The sequence below is a fragment of the Saccopteryx leptura genome, chromosome 7 (assembly GCF_036850995.1).
Source record: "Saccopteryx leptura isolate mSacLep1 chromosome 7, mSacLep1_pri_phased_curated, whole genome shotgun sequence".
In the NCBI taxonomy this organism is placed as follows: domain Eukaryota; kingdom Metazoa; phylum Chordata; class Mammalia; order Chiroptera; family Emballonuridae; genus Saccopteryx; species Saccopteryx leptura.
The window spans coordinates 71291230-71314545 of NC_089509.1; the positions used below are offsets into that span (position 1 = coordinate 71291230).

At 33.9% G+C, this 23316-nt stretch overlaps 1 protein-coding gene across 2 annotated transcripts in view; it reads left to right on the plus strand.

The window, feature by feature from the left end:
* ZNF804A (zinc finger protein 804A) overlaps positions 1-23316 on the plus strand; it is a 284581-nt gene that overhangs the window by 253227 nt on the left and 8038 nt on the right. For both annotated transcript variants that reach the window (XM_066345983.1, XM_066345984.1), the window contains one exon: positions 22766-22896. In XM_066345983.1, the coding sequence (XP_066202080.1) occupies positions 22766-22896 (131 nt within the window). The remainder of the gene's footprint in view (positions 1-22765; positions 22897-23316) is intronic.

Here is a 23316-nt window from a genome sequence, read left to right on the forward strand (position 1 = left end):
AGATTGGCTTCTTTACTATGATCACACCCTCTGATAGTAGAACACGGTGATGTTTACAATGCCATCTCTAAGAAACATTTCCTTTTTTAAAAATAAATATCTTTTTTTAATTGCATACTTACATCATCTACACATTTTAAAAATGCCAAAAGTATGACATCTTTTTTTAAAAATATGAACTTTATATAAGTCATAAAATCAGCAAACACAAGTTATTGTGTAGCCTGGTATCATCATATCTTCATATACTAAACTTCCATTGTCTTGCTGTAATTATTATTCAATGGACACACAACTTCTGAGATACCATTTATGCTTATCATAATATTGTTATATGGACCTCAAGATGACTCTAATAGAAATTTTTATTCTAAGAAAGTTAAGAAATAGACTTATAATAATATGTATTATTCATAGTTGTATCAAATAATTCTAGCAACTTTCAAATGACTAACCTTGAACATAAAAGTCACTCTTTTTATATTCCATAAGGTAAGAGTCTATTTTCTAGTCATTCATCTAGATGTTTTGTAATATTTGATATATATTTAACAGTCTTCTGCAACACACAAGGCCGTCATTGACTACTATAATGTTTTCTATTTCCCAGTTCCTCTTTTAAATTCAATACTACTACTTGAAAATAAAACATTTCTCTAATAATGATAAGCTGTTCTTAGTGATAGAGATTAATTTTTTTCAACACCTCCCTATATTCTGTGCTGCATCTACATAGCACAAAGTCATGATGAGTTTGCCTTGTGTTCTTTGGGTATAATTAATAGAATTTAAAATATTTTTCCGAGGGTGTAAAAATTGTCCAAGAACAATTTTAAAATAGTTGATGCTATTTTAAGATAATTCTGCATAGACTGTGCCTTGGCATATATCCAGATATTATTATTTAATATTAAATTATGATAATTAGAACATAAAAGTAGTGATGAAATTTGCTCAGAAAAGTAAAGCAGAATTTCCAATGAAACTATTTATGAATTTCCCCCAACCTCCATCTCTATTCTAGATCTTAAGGTCCATCTTCTGTCAAGTTATTAGAGATGAAACATGTAAGATAGTTACCACATGTCAATAGTAACATTTATGCAGAACGCATTTTCAGGATATGGTCAGCTGTGACCTAACCTCACCAAAGCAACCTGCCCTTCTAAACCTTAGTGCTGCCTGATTCTCTGAATACTGTTTGTTGGTGTGCATTCTAAGCATAAACATCTAATTCAGAAGTGAGGTACACAAATTTTCAAGAATTTAACTTAAACTTGTACTGAGTCACTTTAAAGGTTGAACAGCACTGTGTCGGAACCATGGAGTCTAGAGCCTGCAAGTACTAAGAGCTGCCTGAGGAAGCCAATGTTTCAGGCACTGGGAACTCAGGAATTGTTTTTCTTATTTATTTGTTTTTATTGGAGAACTATGAAAAGAAGGGGGAAAATGGCTGAAGAAATAAATATGTGTAGGCCCTGGACAGTTGGCTCAGAGGTAGAACATTGGCCTGGCATGTGGATGCCCCAAGTTGGATTCCCAGTCAGTGCACACAGGAGAGGCAACCATCTGCGTCTCCACCATAAACCCTCCCCCTTCTCCCTCTTTATATCTTTTGCTCTCCCACAGCCATGACTTCACTGATTCAAGCACACGGGGCCCACACGCTGAGGATGTCTCCTTGAAATCTCCCCTTAGGCGTTAAAAATAGCTCAGTTGCTTCGGTCCCAGGCTGGCAGAGCATCAGCCCCAGACAGAGTGGTGCGAGAGGGATACTGATCACGGCACATGTGGGCGTCTGTCTATCTCCCCTCTTCTCACATAAAAATAAATAAATAAATAAATAATATATGGAGAAAAGAATTCATCAATTCTCAGCTCTTTCTAGCAAACTGAATTACTTTTATACCATTCTTTTGTTTCAAGCATAAATTTTAAAGCTACTTACATTCACATGGCTTGCTATTTCTTTTCACTTTGTATTTAACCTGAAAAATACACTCATATATGTATCTATAACCTTTTTGAGATCTGAGGGAAAAAATCCCAAAATAGCAAAGTAATTTTTTCTAACTTTCTGCATATGTGCTGTTTTTAGACAGAAGCAACTCTGTACACTACCACAGCATTTACTTTAAATTATCAACAGAATTTTCTCATTTTTAAAAAATTTGTATAATAATTGTTTTAATGAAATTATAGTATTCCATCAACATTTTTTTTCTTAGCTATTTCCTACTGTTGCATTTAGATTCTTTCAATATTTTAAATTCTGATACTTTAGTTGCTGTCATACTATCTTCAGCTTCTCAATTTACATCCCTGCAAGATCTCCAAAATAAAAATGAAATATAGAAATCATGTTAACAATTCTTAGCTTTAGAAATAGCTAACAAATTAATTGAGACCTAACATACTAATTTCATAGAAATAATTTTCAAAATGATTGCACATACCAAGGTTTCCTGAATTTATCACAGTCAGAAAAATATTTTTCAATATGGCATGATATATTTGATATGAAATGAATTACTAAAATAAACATAACATTCGATATAAATTTAATATTGTATTTTTGCATTATAGGTACAATGTATTAAAGCTATGTATGCTAATTGCATATTTTATATTACAGTATAGATATAGATATCTATCAATATGTACTAAAGCATCATACACACATATTCATATGTTCTGAGAATATGTTTGAATATTTGGTGTTGCTTCTTATTCAAGTGCATGCTTAACTAGACACATTGCACTTGACAGGCACATGATACAGATAAAATACTTTTCATTCAAAAATACATTAAAATAAATATATTAATCCCCAAATCATGTTCTTCATATAGATTTTCCATTGTAAAAACTTGGATACGCTATGTTGCAGTGCTCCCTCATCCTGACTCCCACTCAATTTTCTCTCGGTGTATTTGTAGCAATTTGAAAAATCCTGCCTATATGCTCCATCAGGTAGATCTGCTTTTATTTGTAGAAAAACAGCAACTTAATGGAGAAATGATTGATACCTCTTTATTGATATTTCCCAAGGCAACCAAAGGTCAAGGTTGAAGCATCAGCATGATATTTTCCATCCAGGGAAGCATGATAATTGTCACAAAATCAGCTAATAAAATCCTCTACGTAATATCGAAACCTGCTTTTCTCAGGAGATCAGTTTATTTTTTAAATATAAAAATAAGTCATCATGTTGTCCTACATCAACAAAGGTGTGCTAAAAGCTTAAGTACATGTCTTGTAAAAAGAAGATATGATAGATGTTTACCCAACTTTATTTGTACCCAAGTGTTTCTGTGGACTACAGAAGCTCTTTTGCACTTGAGTTCTAAGAAATGTTATCATCAATGTTGCCATCCAAATGGGATTCACGTAAGAGGAAATATAAAGGGAAAAAACTATGGTATTGTGTCAAAAAGTGTCAAGACAAAATGTCACCAAAAAACCACACTGTTTTTTAGCTTATCTCTGGCCACAATGTTTTTTATAAAACAAAGCAAGGTATATAGCACACAAAATTACAAAAATTTTATTTTAGAAGTGTTACACATAAATGAACATATTTATATATATGTGTATGGATAGTGTGGCTATCTGTTGCTATTTTTCCCTCAAAAGGTAAAATCTTGACCATTATAAAATATAAAGTGACATGTTCAAACACTTCATTCAACTAATTAATTAGGAAAACAATAAGAAACTAAGACTGGTTCAAAGAAACATTTAAAAAATAACTATATAGCCTGACCCAGCGGTGGTGCAGTAGATGGAGCGTCGAACTGGGATGCGGAGGACCCAGGTTCAAGACCTCGAGGTCACCAGTTTGAGTGCAGGCTCATCTGGTTTGAGCAAAGCTCACTAGCTTGGACCCAAGGTCACTGGCTTAAGCAAAGGGGTTACTTGGTCTGCTGAAGGCCCACGGTCAAGGCACATATGAGAAAGCAATCAATGAACAACTAAGGTGTCACAATGAAAAACTGATGATTGATGCTTCTCATCTTTCTCCGTTCCTGCCTGTCTGTCCCTATCTATCCTTCTCTCTGACTCTCTCTCTCTGTCTCTGTAAAAAAAATAAAATAAAATAACTATATAGTTTTTTTTTCAATATATATCTCAAAAATTTCTTCAAATTATAATAAATATGTCCAGGGGATATAACAGAGTAAGCAAACAAACAAAAGAGTTTCTTCAAATCTTAATAGTCTGGCATTATTCTGGCAGAATTCATATTTTTTTCCTTCTATTTTTTATCAGATTAACTCTTACCTAACTTGCCTGACCAGGCAGTGGTACAGTGATAGAGCATTGGACTGGTACACAGAGGACCTAGGTTTGAAACCTCAAGCTCACTGGCTTGAGCGTGGGCTCATCTGGTTTGAGCAAGGCTCATTAGCTTGAGCCCAAGGTGGTTGGCTTGAGCAAGGGGTCACTCGGCCTGCTATAGCCCCCCAGTCAAGGCACATATGAGAAAGCAATTAATGAAGAACTAAGAAGCCACAGTGAAAAGTTTATGCTTCTCATTTCTCTCCCTTACTGACTCTCTGTCCCTATCTGTCCCTCTCTCCGTCTCTGTCACAAAGAAATAAAGAAAAACAAAACAAAAAACTTTTACTTGACTTAAAAATAAAAGGTTGTCATGTAAATACATATTGGATTTAGCTAATTTCCTATTCAGACAAGCTCTCTTCCACCCCAGAAAGGATTTCCTCATTTTCTTTGAATTTTAAAAAGAACATCAAACTAAACAGAAACACGATTGGAGTTAAGCAATCTTTTCAGATGCTTTGTTTGACACATAGCAATAATGATGAGCTAAAAATACTATTAAGTGATTTGCATAAGTGAAGTTTGAATATCCCTGTGAGATGTTCATATAAATACTGTATCATTAAAAAAGAGATTACATATATATTTATGCAGCTAGGTTCTCATTAAAACAGAAACAGAAATAAGCAGAAGATGTATTCATTCAAAGGGAATTGTGCTGACGTTATTCTCACCTGATACTAGCCTAAAAGCACAGTGTTAATTCTGTGGTTAATCTTTCCTAGAAATCTCAGAGTCATTTAATTAAAATGATTCTGAACTGGAAAAATAAAATGTGCTTGAAGTTCTGAATTCTAGCAAAGGAACACCATGGGATTTACACCTTCATTTTCTTCTATGTCTAGTGTTAAAGTGTTCAATAATCTCATAAGAAAGCAAACTCTAAAAGGCCATCTTCTGTTCTACTTCTTAATAAAAATTTTTCTTCACAAAATGTATTTGTTTTTGTTACATACTTTAGTCTATGTGGACATTAAATATCTTCTCTTATTTTCACCCTGTTATTCTCTATTCCTTAGAACTGTAATAAAGATAGATTAGAAATATGCATTGTGGTAAAATAAAAATGCAGTGAGTTATTACTACTATAAACACATGATTAAAATACAGAAAAATTATAGTTTATTAAAAGCATGAGGACATTATGCAGTGCCATTTGCAATAACATCAGTATTCATAATGTTTGCTGACTATTGAATGTTTGAGATCAAAATGACTGGATTGTCAAGTCAAACTCATACAAAACAGAGATCTTACCTTGTATACATCACTACCAATCATTTCAGATAACATCTTTGTTCTGTTCTGTTTGAAAATATTTTTCTTTCAAGATTTGTCAGACTATAGAATTCTGAATTTTAAATAATTTTCCCTTAGAAATTAGAATTTGTGACATTTGTTTTCTTTTCTTATCATTTAGTTTCACTGATTATCTGTTTCATTCTCACTTGTTTAGAGGTGATCTTCATTTTTTCCCCCCTCAGGAAGAATTAGGATGATCAGTACAGAGACTTGGAATCTATAAATTTATTTCTAGTTTATCTCCTTTGAACTGGAGTGCAGACATTGGGCTTTGTGTTAATAGGCATGTTTGCTCCTGGGGTGATTTTTATGGTGAATTCTTAGCGGGAAGGGCCACTCTTTCACTGCTAACACAGGTTTTTATTTTGCTGGAAGAGACCCATCAATCTAGCTGTTCAGAGGCCAGTTTTAAAATCAGTCTGATAATCACATCAGGGCCCACTCATCATTGTTATATCTGTGATCTAGCTTGCAGATTCTCTGGATTTCCCTTTAAAATGACCACAGTCCTGGGCTGCCATCTGCCTCATCTGTATTTCCTATCATTCCAGTCTCACTGGATTTCCATAATCCAGATTTGTTCAAACATTTAGGAACACTTCTGTCTCATTTTCTTGGTTTAAAGAACAGCTCTTATTTTAATTTTTCTAAATTGTATTTTGTCATCTTATCCAATTACTGGAAAGGACAGGGAAATATTTGCTACATCAGAGAGTTTCAGCTCTTGAAATTTCTCATTTTCTACTAAAACTTTGTAAAAATCATATATAGGAGGGTTGTTTCTCCAATTTTGTGTAAGTTTAGAACAGAATCTAAGCATTTTAGCATAATATTTAAGGCTTTTTATCCTTAAAAGTAATGCATTTCCTTTTTAATGCCATCTTTACTTTATTCCTGTGGTAGGTAGGATTCTAATATGTCTCTCAAAATATCTGACCCTTGGATACACGTCTTTTCTCAGTGATTTAATTTTGCATCAATCTGTTCTACTATCAAGTGATTTTGTAAATGCAATTAAGATCTCAAGTTAGGTTACTTTAAGATTGTCTCATTGCTGGGAGAGGGGCAGGTAGAGGGTTGGGGGGGTAAATGGTGATGAATGAAGACTCGGGGATGTGAACATACAATAGAGTATAGAGAGGCATGTTGTAGAATTGGGCAACTGAAACCTGTATAATTTTGTTAACTCATATCACCCTAATAAATTCAGTTAAAATAAAAAGGGTTGTTTTATTGGGCTTAACTTAATCTCATAAACTCTTTTAAAAGAAAACAATTTTCTTTGGTTTGTCTGAGAAATCAGAAATTTGAAAAAGAAAGGAGATTTACACATGAGAAATTCACAGATGCCAGCTGTGACGACGGTGGGAGCAACATGAGAAGGAATGTACCGCCTCTGGTAGCTAAGAGAGGTCTCTGGCTGGCAGCCCATAGGGACAGAGTCCTACAGCCTCTCAGTCCGACAGCCACAAAGAACTGAATTCTGCCAACAGTAAGAATTAACTTAGCAACATAATCAAATGTCAAAATAACCTGGAGATGTTTTCTCTGAATATATGTATCCTCATTTATCAATGTCATCCCATTAAAATTAATAATAAAAAAATAATTAAAGGAAAAAAAAACTTTAAAAAAAGAATTATCTTAGAAGCAGATTTTCCCCTAGAACTCCCAGATGAAATTTCAGTCTGACTGACTCCTGGATTTCAGCTTTGTCCTCCTTGAGGAGAGAACACAGCCACCCTCTGCCCTGACTTTTGTTTTAAGAACCTGTGACTAATAAATGTGCATACTTATAAGCCATTTTTGTTTGAATTTTTAGACAGAAATGAAAAGCTAGTACATCCTCTCTGTTTTCTACATTTGTTATGTTAAACCCAAAACATTCTTTCTACATCTTCATGTTATTGTTTTTGGTTTGAAACTTACCTGTGATGACCTTTATTCTATTCTTAAAGATTTATTTTTCCATTGTTGTTGTTTTGTTTTTGACAATTATCCCAAATCTTATTTGTATAATTCATAAATCTCTTCTGGGAAATATAATACCTCCTTGTTCTGAAAAAATAAATCACTTTGTATTCCATGTACAATATATTTTATTCTGCCAAATTTTATGTTGCTAAGATCAGGAGATATTCCTTCATTTATATTTGCTTCCATAGAAACTTCAATAATGTCTTATACTTAGAAGAAAAAAATCACATTATGAATTAAATTGTGCACTACAGGAACAAATACAACACGTTAAACATACTTCTTCAAATGGAGAAAAGATTTTAATAAAAAATATCACTGTTGACTCTAAAATAAAGGAATATTGGAGAGTTAATCTTGCAGATTCAAATTATCAAAGGCTTCATCATCTACACAACAAAATATAGTAAGATTTATGTCATATAATCATACATTTTGTAGTTTGAGAAACAATTTTTTTATTCTGATGTTAAAAACATTCTGAAAAGTAGGAGGATGACATTTAATAAATGAGGACAAAAAGTTCTTTAAAATCTGTATAAGTCAAACAGATAACTGTTAATGAATCCTAGACTCCCAATTAATGATCAGTCTTGTGACTTCAATCTTTTCTCAAAACATCCTGTACTCTCCAGTTATGGTAAGACTCTGTCAGAAAATGCTTATGTCTTAATTCTTATTACTACTGTAACAAATTACTACAAATGTAATGGCTTAAAACAATGCACACTGTCTAACAGTTCAAATATCAAAAGTTCTAAAAATCAAGATGTCAGGAGGGCTGTGTCCCTTTTTAGAGGCTGTAGGGAGGAATCTTTCTTTCCTTTTTCCAGCTTTAAGAGGCTGCCTTCATGCCTTCAGTCATAACCCTTTCTTCTGTCTTCAAAGCCAACAGCAGCAGCAGCCTCACATCTTTAAATCTCTGTCTCTCTCTAGCTCTCTCTCTCTCTCATCACTGCTCTGTAATTACATCTCTCTCTCTCCGTGACTTTCTTGGTCCCTCTGTCATTTATGAGGATGCATATAATTACATTCTTATATGTGTGGATAAGTCAGAAAATTATACTCTATTGAAGGTTCTTAAATTAATCACATTTAAAAAGTCTTTTTGCCATGCCAGGTAACATTATTTTGCAGTTCTGGGAATTAGGACATGAACATTTTAGGAAGATCATTACTCTGACTACCATAGGTACACATGATTATAGCTATAAAATAGCATTAACATGTTTTAGCATGTATTGAAATGAGCAAACTTGCAAAGACAACTCTTCATTAAAACCGCTACAATTGAATAGCTCCACATATTACACCTAAAAATGAAACAATATAGAAAGTTTACTTTACTGAATGTATTTTGTTTACCTGGTATAATACATATTTCTAATAAAAAACTCTTTATAATGTTTCCATTATGATACAAAATTGGATTACACACAGAATGCAACTTGCCACTCTGTTGTTTAAGTTTAATGTGTATTATTTTAAGTAGTTTCCCAATACAAAGTCAGATTAGCACTGTAGTCACATGAATAAAGGCAACAAACATCATCTGCCTTCATTCTGTGACTTTGATCAAGTTTATAACTAATATCAGTTTTTGCAGGTGAAATGTCTCTACCATTTTTTTGTACTTATAATCTATATTTTGAAATTTGTATACAATAGTTCTTTTGGAAATTGCTCAAACTCTGAATCTAAGTAATAAACCTCTCCCTCTCTTTTTCTCTTTTTAAATTATGTCATCTTACTAATTCATCTATAGTTACTTGTACTGTCCTATCAGAGATAACTCTTATGTTCAATAGAAAGCAACAAAATTAAGTAATACTGGCTCAAACCCAGTTGGTTAAATGAAAAAAAAAAAGTAGCAAAATTAACAAATCAATTAAGAAGACAAGTTAATGTTTATATAATTAGCTGCTGAGAGTATTTAATAATAATGATTTATATAAAAAAAGAAAAAGAAAATATTTATTATTTGTATTTTATATAAATGTTTTAATTTCTGGAAACATACATGGGTGAACCATTGATGTAGAATGATTAAATCAACAAAAGTGACAAATTAATACAAATAAAAATTGATGTTGATTTACCAAAATATAAGATATAAAGTGCATTATAAAATGTCTTTGACCTTCAAAAACACACTTGATATTTGTGTATTACTCAAATAAAATATTATATTTATTAAAAAGTATTTTATTTATATATTAAACAAGTATAATTCAAAATGTTTCTGATATTTATTTTTTAAGCAATTATGCCACTTGATCAGTATTTAAAAAATTTTTTTCTAGGTTTTCCAGATAAACCTGGTGAACTCTCAAATGAGATCTGGATAATATATATAAAATTCTACATTTTAACTTTAAGATTAAAAAAAGAAAGAGAAGAAAACTGATATTTATTGAGTGGTGAGAAGTATATGTTATTTTATATGGGTGTCTTATTTTCTATTGTACAAATGGAAAAAGAAATACCAAGGGTCATACAACAAAAAATTATGGGACCAAATTTTATTTCCTGAACTCATAATTTTTTCTATTATTAGTACTGCTTTCTTATAAATTTGACAGTAGTGACATAAATATGCAGGTGGAACTAATGCTAAAAACATCACAATATAAATTAGGAAATTCCCTGATACACCTTCAGTTCCAATTTTATTCGTGGCAGCAATGTACTCAAGTAAAACTAAAAATCCAACCTCCTAGAGAGATCCTGCAGTTTTTTTTAAGGACAAAGTGGTAGTATATTTGGTTTCTTAAATATGTCTGGAGTTCTTTGGAGTCTTTGAAAACCCCTAAAAAGCTATACAGCTATTATTAGATATTATTTTAACCTCCAGAATTATGTTACACTGGCCATGGACCTGTCCCTCTCAGGGAGATGAGAAAGTTATACACTCTAGATGGAATTCATTTCTATATAGAATTAAGCCAAGGTCTATGCGACATTTGCAATTATTTAAGTCAAGGAATATTTTCTGGAATGTACAATACTCTTTTTTATTAAAAAAACACTTCTGGGAATATATCTGAAGACACATGAAACACTAATTAAAAAGGATATATGTACCCCTATGTTCACTGCAGTATTATTGGCAATAGCCAGGATTTGGAAGCAGCCCATGTCCATCAGTAGATGAGTAGATAGAAAAGCTGTAATACATTTACTCAGCTGTAAAAAAAAGAAGAAAATCTTAGCTTTTGTGACCACATGGATGGACCTGGAAAATATTATCCTAAGTAAAACAAGCCAGAGAAAGACAAGTACCATATGATTTCACTTATATATGAAATCTAATAAACAAAAGAAGCAAACAAACAAAATAGAAACATACTCATAAATAGAAAACACACTGACAGCTGTCAGAGAGGATGAGAGTTGGGGGCTGGGTAAATAAGGTGAAGGAATTAAGCAAAGGAAAAACTTCATAGACACAGACAACACTGTGGTGATTACCAGAGGGAAAGGGGGTGCGGGAGGTAGACTAGGGTAGAGGGCAGATAATGGTAAGGGAAGGAGACTGGACTTTGGGTGGTGAGCACACAATAAAATATAGAGATGATGTATTATAGAATTGTACACTTCAAATCTAAATAATCTTATTATTCAATGTCACCCCAATAAATTCAATAAAAATAAAACAAAACACCATAATAGTTTTGATGTCAATGATTTTTTTAAAAGATTTTATTTATCGATTTTTTTTAAGGAGGGGAAGGAGTGGGAAGCATCAACTCATAGTAATTACTTCTCGTATGTGCCTTGCCCAGGTAAGCCCCAGGTTTCGAACCAGCAACCTCAGCATTGTAGGTCAATGCTTTATCTACTACTTTACCACAGGTCAGGTTGATGTCAATGACTTTAAATAAACTAGCCTGACCAGATGGTGGTGCAATGGATAAAGCATCAACTTGAGACGCTGAGGATGCAGATTCAAAACCCCGAGGTCACCGGCTTGAGCATGGGATTATAGACATGACAACATGGTCATTAGCTTGAACCCATAGATTATTGGTTTGAAGCCCAAGGTCACAGGCTTGAGCCCAAAGTTGCTGTCTTGAGCAAGCAGTCTCTGGCCCCTTCAAGGCACATACAAGAAAGCGATCAATGAACAACTAAGGTGCAAACAATGAAGAATTGATACTTCTCATCTCTCTCCCTCCTGTCAGTCAGTCCCTGTCTATCCCTCTCTTTCTCTGTCTCTGTCTCTCTCACAAAAAAAAAAAGAAAAGATTAAAAAAAGGTTTTAAATAAATCAAGTAAGGTTTTTCCCCCCTATCTTATATTGGTTTTTTATATTCTTCTCCCCCCCTTTCATTTCTAAAATGGGCAGTTTTGTTTAAGGGTCTTAAAATGAACTCATTTTGTTTTGATTAATTGAAAGAAATACTTATATACAATGATAATTGTATTAGAAAATGTGGGAAGACCAAAGCATATATTGTTTTTAGGTGAAATTCACATAACCTAAAATTCACCATAATCAAGTGAGCAATTCCAAAACACCTTCATCACCCAAAAGTAAAACCTAGACCATTTTAACAGTCACTCCTCATTCCTCTTACCCTCAGATCGGGCAACTCCACTTTTTATCTCTGTGGATTTTGCTATTCTGGATACTTTACATAAATGAAATAATATAAAATGTGACTTCATTTACTTAACATAATTTTTTAGGTTGCATCCATGTTGCACATTTCTTTTTTTTTTTTTTTCTTTTTTTTGAAGCTGGAAACAGGGAGAGACAGTCAGACAGACTTCCGCATGCGCCCGACCGGGATCCACCCTGCACGCCCACCAGGGGCGACGCTCTGCCCACCAGGGGGCGATGCTCTCCCCATCCTGGGCGTCGCCATGTTGCGACCAGAGCCACTCTAGCGCCTGAGGCAGAGGCCACAGAACCATCCCCAGCGCCCGGGCCATCTTTGCTCCAATGGAGCCTTGGCTGCGGGAGGGGAAGAGAGAGACAGAGAGGAAAGCACGGAGGAGGGGTGGAGAAGCAAATGGGCGCTTCTCCTGTGTGCCCTGGCCAGGAATCGAACCCAGGTCCTCCGCACGCTAGGCCGACGCTCTACCGCTGAGCAAACCGGCCAGGGCCTGCACATTTCTTTTAATGACTGCGTAATAGGTGTGCCACAATTTGTCAATTCATTATTGATGGACACTCGAGTTTTCAACCTTTTGGCTATTTTGAATACTGCTGTTATAATTGGGTGTGTACAATTATTTGTTTGAATATCTGTTTCAAACAATTTAGGCATATACCTACTAATGGAATTGCTAGATCATAGAATATATTTCATTTTTGAAGATCTGAAAAACTGTTTTTAACATTGGCTGCACCATTTTCCAGTGCCAACAGCAATTAACTTGAGTTCCAATTTCTTCACGTCCATGACAATGTTATTTTCTTTTAAAAACTTTTAGCCATCCCCTTGGCCTCTGCCCCAGGCGCTGGAGTGGCTCTGGGCGGCAGAGCGACGCCGGAGGGGCAGAGCATCGCCCCTGGTGGGCGTGCCGGGTGGATCCCGGTCGGGCGCATGCGGGAGTCTGTCTGACTGTCTCTCCCGGTTTCCAGCTTCAGAAAAATACAAAAAAATTAAAAAAAAACAAAAAAACTTTTAGCCATCCTGGTAAATGTGAAATAGTATCAAATTGTGATTTTGATTTGCATTTCCCAAATCCATCCTGCATTTCTGAATGATTATTTGACAATACATTCACGTAAGAGGATACATACAGGCCAGCATCTAATACCAGTTATTTTCTTTTTAGCAGTACTCTCTCTTCACATTCCCACCACAGTTCCGGGGCTCTTTCCTTTGTAGTTCCAAGTTACAATTTAGTTACATAGAGAGGAGAGCAAGCATATGGGTGGGTGTGGGAGCCACTAAGGCTCAGAGACCCGTCACAGAAATAGGCACTAATATCTCTTGTTAAAGTTTCCATGGGTGTAACTTCCATGTTCTTGGCAAGGGACAAACCTAGTTAGCCCTCAGGAAAGTAACCAGTTACGGCTTCCTACCAAGTGTTAATAAATTCTTCACATTTTTTCTAGTTCAAATGCAATTTCCCAAATGAATTATTTTCAACCATAAGCAAAATTGCCAAAAAAACAAATGATATTCCACTTTTGTTACATGTTTAAGAAATAGACCTATAAGATTACACAAAGCTTTAATTCCTCTGCAGAGAAGAAAAAGTTTTCAATGCTTTACTCACAACTTCTTTATTATATACTAAATGATAAATCATTTGTAACTACATACAATATGTAAAAATAATTTTAGAAACAATAAGAATAAAAGGATATATATATAATTTAATATTTTATTTCCCACCTTTTTCTTTTCTTTTTTGGTAATACTGATTTCCTTATGCATGTTCAGAGAACTTAGAAATATTTGGAACAATTTAATTACTTATTGGATTATAGATATGAACATATGATTGGAGAATTTTCGTGATAGTAATTTTTGTTAGTTTTTAAATATATCTTATTTTTATATTTCAAGTGTAAATTTTAAAAAACTCATCTTAAAATAGAATATACTAGTAAAAAAATGAAAAAATACCAAAAAGTGGAAAATGAAAGTACAATTCTTCTGATTTTTTCTATAAAGAGAAATAACATTAACATTTTGTATATTTTCTGGCATTTTTCCTATAGATGCAGACACTTTTTATAGTAGATCTGTAGATGTATTTTGTGGCATTTATTACTATAGACACAGCTAGAGTTGATTATGTTGTAAAATAATTAGCATGTTATTTTTTAAAATACTGTTACAATATAACAATATGTCTAATACTTTAAAAGCTTTAGCATTATTGGTAGCAGTTACATAATAATTCCTTACAAAATTGAATCATAATTCTTAATAATACTTCAATTTCTGGCCACTCAAAGTTTTTGGATTTTTTAAAAATACAAGTCTCAATATTTCTTATATTCATTTTCATCTCTTACCCTGTAGTACCAAAGATCTCATTGAAATTTCTGTGTGCAAAATTTTAAAGCAAAATTTTATTGTATAAGGAAGTCAACCACTGCCATCCTGTGCCAATTCAAGTTGGCAAGCATTCACGAGCACTTATAATGCGTGAGACATTTCTGACTCAGCACTTAAGAAAATGAACTGAGTGGTGAAAAAAGAAACACACCAATTTTAGACATAATACATACAGATTGCAAATACCTTTCATATTAGAACTGAAATAAAATTTTCGTCCACAAAGAGGAACTTGAGTTAATGGAATTTAAAGAATAAAAGGCTTTGGGGAAAGATATTGTTCAGATCTGATATGCTATTAAGAGATTAGATTCTTTTAAAGTTGCCAGGAGAGAATTCCAAATGATACACATCTGCGATAGTAATGGAAAAGAAATTTAAAAAGAGTCTTCCACAAGTTCACTCAGCATAATGTCATTGATTAAATAATGACTAGAAGAAAATTACACACTGAAGTGTGGTACCATTCACTTGAATATCTTAACCTTCTCTGAAGAAATATATTTGCTAACATTCTAATAGAACTCACTACACACTGTCTTCCAAAAACTTAATTAATTCAGGAAATAGAGATGGTGATTGAGTTGTTATTCTTTGTGAATATTATTTCTATGCAAAATAGAAAGCATACTTAGATATTTCAAAAGCCATTGAAATAGTTCTTGATTAGAAGCAACTCTTGGGAATTCAAAGAAAATTTTAAGCCTTGGAAACAGTAATAGTGGGTAATATATTAACTTACCAAAAATTATAAAACTAGAAACAGAAGTATTGGAACAATTCAAAAGAATAATAAATGTACTTGTAGTAGGGAAAATACTTAACAAGGCAATTCTTATTATTCTAAACACATATTTTATTTAATACTAATTAAATCTATCTTAAAAAATAGCAGTGAAGACACTGATCTTGAAATATGAAAATAAGAAAGAACTATAGATATCATCTGCATCTTTATCTGGGAAAACAGAGGTCTAAAGATATGAAGTGAGTTATCCAGTTACACATCTAGTAAGTGGGTATATAAATTAAGATTATATTCCTGCCCTAACCAATTGACTCAGTAGATATATTCTTGTGTCCAGTCAGAGCACACAAAAGAAGTGATCATCTGCTTCTCCTCCCCTCCCACAGCCAGTAGCTCAGTTGGTCCTAGTGTGTCAGACTCAAATGCTAAAACTAGCTCAGTTGATTCAAGTATTGGCCCCAGGCAAGGGTTGCTAGGTGGATCCCAGTCAGGCGTATGTGAGAGTCTGTCTCAATATTTACCTTCTTCTCACTTAAAACAAAAACAAAAACAAACAAAAAGATTATATTCAACTGTCCAAGTCCAAAATCTGCAAGGCAGGCCATCAGGCTAGAAACCCAGGAAAGAGTTGATGTTTTACAGTCTCAGGTCCAAAGGCTGTCTAAAAGTGTAATTCTTCCTGTATAATTACAATTTTAGCTCTCAAGGCCTTCACCTGAATGAATGAGGCCCACCCACATTATAGAAGGAAATGTAATTTACTAGGATTTAATGATTAAATCTGCTTCTTACTCTGGATGAGTCTCTAAATTTTGCTTAACTTCAGTTTAGTCTTCTCTAAATATGGAAATAATGTTAGCCTTGTCTGCTTATATGTTTACTAGAAAGCCCGGCGGTCATACGAAATGACCGCTGTTCTAGATATTATAAATTGTAATTAAAATGATTTGTGCAAAGGTGTCTGCTAATTCAAACTGAATTACCCAGGGCAGGCGGCGAGGACGCCCCTTTGCTTAGTGCCCCACAGGGTTTCCCCCTTCTACTTGCTTAATTGCTTAAAGTAGAGTGCAATGAAGGAAACCACTGGCGGTACATTTCTTAAGAGCCACCACTAGCTCAATAAATAAAGGTGATTTAAATAAAATGATAGTGGTTCCTTTTTGTCAAGAAAGCCGTTTTTGTGCAGCTTTAGCTCCTTTTCTCTCCTCTTCAGTGCTGTATTTTCTAGGAGGCATTCTTAAAAGAAATTACGTTAAGATGTAGTTTTTATGTAAAACAGATGATTGCCAATGCAAACAAATGTTCGCCTTCCCCTGACCAGCTCAATCTGCATTCAGCCGTGGCAACTTCACCCCATTGGCTAGTACAGTTACGCAAGCAACCAATAAGCTATTGGCGACAAACAGACACTTAAGCCACATATAATAAAGATTTTCTGAATCAAAGTAATGTATATATTATTGTTTAATAAATGTTATGGAACAATATTATTTCTAAATAATGAAATACAAATAAGGGGATCCTTGGGTTACCACACAGTTTTGCTCCTACAATAGTGAAGTAACCCTAATTTTGGTGTAAGTAGAATCACACCCTAGCCTAATACAAAGAGAACACTTGTGCTTTTAACAGTCCAAAATGTCATAAGTAAGCATTCTGGGGGATGCCAACTCTCTCATTCATATGCCACATTATTGCATATTCTTCCACCATGCACAACCAAACTAGTTCACCCACATTGTCCATAAGTACAATGCTAATGGTGTAAGTCGAAACACATCTCATTTAAGTTTTCATGAGAGTGAGCATTGTAAGCTCAAAATGTCATATTTCAAGACTGTCATAACCTGAAGACCCCTTATAGCTAATATTTATTTAAAATATTCTAGCCGTCTTAGTAAACATATGAATTATAGGCAAAACATAAAAGATACATCACTTATTGACTATCCATTAAACATATTAACAATGACACCACTCAACATTGGAAATAATATATATATATATATATATATACATACTAACATAAACTGTTTGGAAGAGTTTAAAAATGGTGTAAAATTATGAATAGCAGTTTGAAAAACCTCAAAAAGTATACATGTATACCTTTTATTCCAGCAGTTCTGCTAGTAGAAACCTATCATTTGGATGTAACTAGACGTACAAAATTTAGATATAAGAATGTTCACAAAAGTTTAGTATGCAATTGTAAAGCAATGCAACTTACCTAAATGTTTAAGCATAAACTACTTAGTTCTCTAAATGGGCTTTCCTCTCCCTCTCTCTTCCCCCCACCCTCTCTTTTTTCCATTCCTCTTCTTCATTTATTAAACCTTTCTCAGTCTAACCTCTAGCCAGGGTCATCATAACTTTACCAAAAATCCAACACCATGAGTTTCCTGAGGCCATAATTGAGGATCAATAATCTGTATTGCCTTTGTGACAATTTGGACCTCTACAGACTAATGAAAATATCGGTAGATAAAAGTTAGAAGAATGTAGAATAGGCCCTCTGAGATGGTATCATAACCACAGAATATTGATTTTTTATGTTTTTTCTATTATCTACATGCATTTATCCAAAGCATATATTGAATTATATGCCAATGTACATTATAGTTTGTTTTGTAATAGAGTAGATACACCACGTTCTTCTACAAGTTTCTTGCTGACTGCCATTTCTGTCTTGACATTTATTAATAAGAATTTCTTTTGAGGATGCTTGTTAAATTGTTGAGGAAGCTTTTGAAATAGCATTGATATTTCCATAAACCTCATAGCTATTATCTTGTATATTTATTTGTGTGAAAGTTAAATTTCCTTTCTATTTGGCATTCTCAAAAGAATTTATTGGTTTTCATTATTTACTTTCCAAAATTACTCTACTAGATATAAAATATGATGTGGGACTTTATTTTTGCTGCAAAAATATATAAGGAAGGATATAAAGACTGATAAATTTGACAGCTGCTGCAAGAGGGAAAGTCTCTATGTAATGACTGGCGTTGAGGTGGCAGACTGGCCAATCCCATGACTGGGGCTTTAAGATGATGAAAAGAATGTAATGCCCTGAATGTCTCATTAAACTCCAGGTGATATCAGAGTAATGGAAGTTTGAGAGATCCCTTTGGTCTTTCCCCTTAGAGTTTCAACAGTTTGAACAGCTATAATTCAACAAGGGATTTCCTGCTCAATGCACAAACACATTTGAGAGATCTGTGCATTGAAACATCTAAAGATGGGCAAGTGGGAGCAAACTGGAAAGACAAGAAGGGAGAAGAGCACAAAGGAGCCATGAACAGTCCTGCAGCCTGAATCTCACTGTGGGGCCCAGCTCAGAGAGGAGAAGGATCAGGTTGTCGATGCAGTCCCTTCAGCTGGGGACAGCAGAGATTCAGTGAGCATTCCTGCAGGAGTGGACAGTACTAGCTGCGGTTGAGTTCAGCGACCTGGGCAGGGATGAAGTACAGAGGTGAGGCCATGGTTGTCTGGCAATTGGCATTCCACTCACAGAAATACAGCCATGGAGCCTGGCTTCCACTACTTAACTTCTTAGAGCTCACCTCACCTGATCATTCATGTTGGGGTACAATGCACATTATCTGCAAACAAGCTCTGGGACCTCAGAAAATTTTATCCCTGAGGGAAGGGTGCAGTATGGTGGTTATCATAGGGAAGGAGGTTGGGGGTTAGCAGAAAGTAAAGGGATCATATGTACAGCAACAGAAAAGACTTGGCTTTGGGTGTTGACACATAAAGCAATGTACAGATTGTGTATCAAAAAATGTAAAATAAACAACAACAAAAACCTAATAAAATCAAGCCTAAAACTAACAAGTATTTGACCAGGCCTGTATGCTCTGTACCTGAATTGTCTCTAAATATTAGGCAAGCTAGTTTACTTTGATATCAGGAAGTCTGTCACGAAGATAAGGGAATAATGTGTACAGAGAGGAAGTTAGAAATCAATACAACTCTTAAATGTAGTTTGGTGCTTTTTGACAAAGTCTACAAGATAAAACCTTTACATTCTAAATATTCAGTTCTGTATGCATTTAAGAGCTGATTCCTGCAATGTCAATCACTCAGTTATATAACAGATAACACAACAGTGCTGACATTTGATAACTGACAGGCTACTAGGTAGTTCACTACTATGTAAATGAAATGGAGTAATAAAATCTTAACAGTCAATCGAACAGTAAATAGTGAAATTCTTGACATTTTATGTATTTGTTTTAGAAAAGAAGCTTTACTTTTTTTCAGAAATGTACTTTTATCTTTATATATATATATATATATATACAAAATAGAAATTATAAGTATATATAATAATAGAAATTAACTTTTTGTTCTGAAGATTTTATTAAAAATAGTCAAGGCTATCTTTCCTTTTTGTTGTTTTCAGTTTCCCAAAGGACCTAGTAGAAAATTAATTGTCTCAATTTGTTGAAATATCTCTTCATAAATAAAAATTAAAAAAAATATTTTTGAATGTTAATTCTTTTCTTGGTATTGAAGCCTTATTTTTTTGCTTTATTGTGCTTGGCACTTTAATTTATTTAAATATTTATTTTAGAAAACTTAGTTTCTAATGACTTTCAAATTCTCTGTTAGCATCCTGCACCTAGCACCCAAACACTCTTGTGATTAACTGTCTCTCTTAAAATGGCGAGTAGTAAAGAAAATGCATTTTCTATAGGTCACTCAATTGTGCACATCAAATAAGTTACCAATTCTACTTTTGTCTCCCCACTGCAACTGCCATAGAAAAACCCAATGTTTATTACTTATCAGGCTCCTTGTCTTTATTTTTATTATAGGGCAAAAATTTAAGCATACTCATGCGAAAAGAATCTTGATAAAATGAAAATCCTATTGTGGCATTGCATTATATAAAATCCTTCAGTGTTTTCTCCAGGGACTCATGATTTGGCTGGACCTATAATTTATCAATTCTCTAAACTCCCACACATACACTATGTTCCGACATACTTCTTTGCATGCAGTTTTTGTTTGTTTTAGATTATGCATGTTCCTTATATTTACACAAAACTGTATTTTTGCTGGACTATTTTCCCACCCCCAATATCCAATCCTGATTCCTCATGATCTTTTATAGCCTTCAAGGTATAAATGAGATGTCCTTTTCCCAGGTAGACTTCCTTGGAATTTTCTGAGCACCCTGTCTGTCTTTATATGGCACAATAAGAGTCCCTCAACCAATGATAGTTGTTATCTCTTCCTGTGTGTGTTTACTCCTTATTTTTTCAAATTGCATATACATATACTTATACACACTTGTCCACACATACTGCCACAGACATATAGACATACCCTAGATAAAAGTAAAACCATTTTTTTTAATCTTTTGTTTTTAAACCTAGCCATTTAACAGAGTGACTATTGCTAATGTTTAATAGTTGTCTTTGAGTAAGTCTTGCTATGATTGCAAGGATTTAGGTATTAGTGATGACCAAGACGATGAATACCAACATGTACAAACACATATATTCTTTCAAATTGGTGTTTTGGATCTCCTTGGATATATTCCCAGAAGTGGAATTTCTGGTTCATAAGGCAGTTCCATTTTTAATGTTTTGTGGTAATTCCATACTGCTTTCCACAGTGGTTACACCAATCTGCATTCATTGGGGGATTGTGTGAAAAAAATGAAATGATTAAGAGAAGAAAACAACCTCAGAAATTTGGACATCAGTGGGGGAACTGCAGGAAAGAAAGGGGGTGAGGAGAGGTGGTGTAGGGTAGAGGGGGGAATAGATGGTGTTGGAGGGAGACTTGACTTGGGGTGTTGAACACACAATCGAATGTAGAGATGATGTGTTATAGAATGTGCATCAGAAACCTGTATGATATTATTAACCAATGTCACCCAATAAATTTAATAAAAATTTTAAAATAAATAAAAGTAAAATGTTTTTCTTTCTTTACTCTAATACTTGATCTTTATTATAATCAATAAATTATTTAGTACAGAGTATAAAATTATAGCTACTTTTAATTATTATATTAAAGGAATGATATCAAAGTTTTACTTTCTGTGAAATCCTTGTATAATTTAGATATTTATGACATGGTCTGTTGTTTATCTAAATTCAACTCTGAATAAACCCCATCTTCACAAATATGTCAATCAAAATATGCATGCTAAAATACCTTTTGTATTTTTAAAATAATTATACATATTTTATGTAAATCTCATCAATTAAAATATTAAAGTTTATTTGAAGTTTTTGCTATGATACTATGCAGGTGAAATTAAGCACTTACAATTCAGGATTACCAGGAGTCTAATATTATTTCATTAGCACTACTATAGTTTTTTGAGAAAGGAAAATTCCAAATTTAAAGTAGCTAAAGTGATTTACATATAAGTCAACAAATACATATTAAGCAGTCATTTTATATACTGTCATTGTTCTAAGCTTTGACCTACATCAGTAAATATGTATACGGCATTACTAATACTTTGTTCAATCACTTCATAAAAATGTGATTAGTATATGCTTTATTCTCTTAGAGTCTTACTCTAAGACTCCAATATATTACAATTGCATAACTATGTGAACTTTCCTGAGAAAATATAATACCTTAATCATTTTTAATAACAATTCACTGTGTCTGTGAGGATTATAGTAAAAATAATTGGGTCATGGGATCACTTTGGTGTTTCTTAAATCATGCCACATGAATGGCTATTTATCAATTCTGTTCAAGATGACATGCTCTTAATTTAGACTTCGACCCCCAAAATGAGCCTGTGAATGCAGATTAAAAAAACACATCTAATGTAAAAAGAATTTACACAAAAACACTATTCATTTTCTTCTCATATCTTGAATTATTTGGGAAATATGCTTAATATTTGAAGGGAGATTATTGTAAATCACATAAGAGGGGGTCATTTACTCTTATATAAAAATATAAAAACTATCAGATGCCTTCTAATGTAGAGCGGATCAAAATATGATGAAATTTATTTTGTGTAACTGAAATACACAAGCTAATTTTATTTGAAAATTAGGGTTTTACAATATGCCAACAGTTCATCAGAATTAGTCAGAGAACCTCGGCAGGAAACAATCAAGAACTGGAATTAAAGTTTTCAATTTCAATTTACCTAAGGCATAGGTGTATCTTTTAATATAATGTAATAATATGTTTTGGCATTTTCACAAACCAAAAGGTTAAGACAATATTTTTGTTCAGTGGTTGTCACAAATATTATAGTTTCCTTAAATGAGGTAAAAGATAATGTATTGGAAAATTCCAACAATAAAAAGAATAGTAATTTTAACATTGTTGTAGACTTAAATACTATTAATCATTTCCGTATTTTTAATAGAGGCTCAAAGAACTGAAACAAAGGGAATTTGCTCGAAATGTAGCATCTAAATCCAAGAAAGATGAAAGGAAACAGGAAAAGGCACTCCAACGTCTGCACAAGCTGGCCGAACTAAGAAAAGAAACTGTATGGTGAGTATACAATGAAATGTTATGTTTTCTTAAAATGTAATGATTAAAGAAGAGAAAGAAAGAGAGGGAGGGAGGGAGGGAGGGAGGGAGGGAGGAAGGAAGGAAGGAAGGAAGGAAGGAAGGAAGGAAGGAAGGAAGGAAGGAAGGAAGGAAGGAAAGAGAGAAAGAGAGAGAGAGAGAGAGAGAGAGAGCCCTGGCTGGTTGGTTCAGCGATAGAGCGACGGCCCTGCATTTGGAATTCCTGGGTTTCATTCCCGGCCAAGGCACACAGTAGAAGCACCTATTTGCTTCTCCACCCTTCCCCCTCTCCTTTCTCTCCATTTCTCTCTTCCCCTCCCACAGCCAAAGCTCCATGGGAGCAAAGTTGGCCTTGGTGCTGAGGATGGCACCATGGCCTCCTCCTCAGGAGCTAGAATGGCT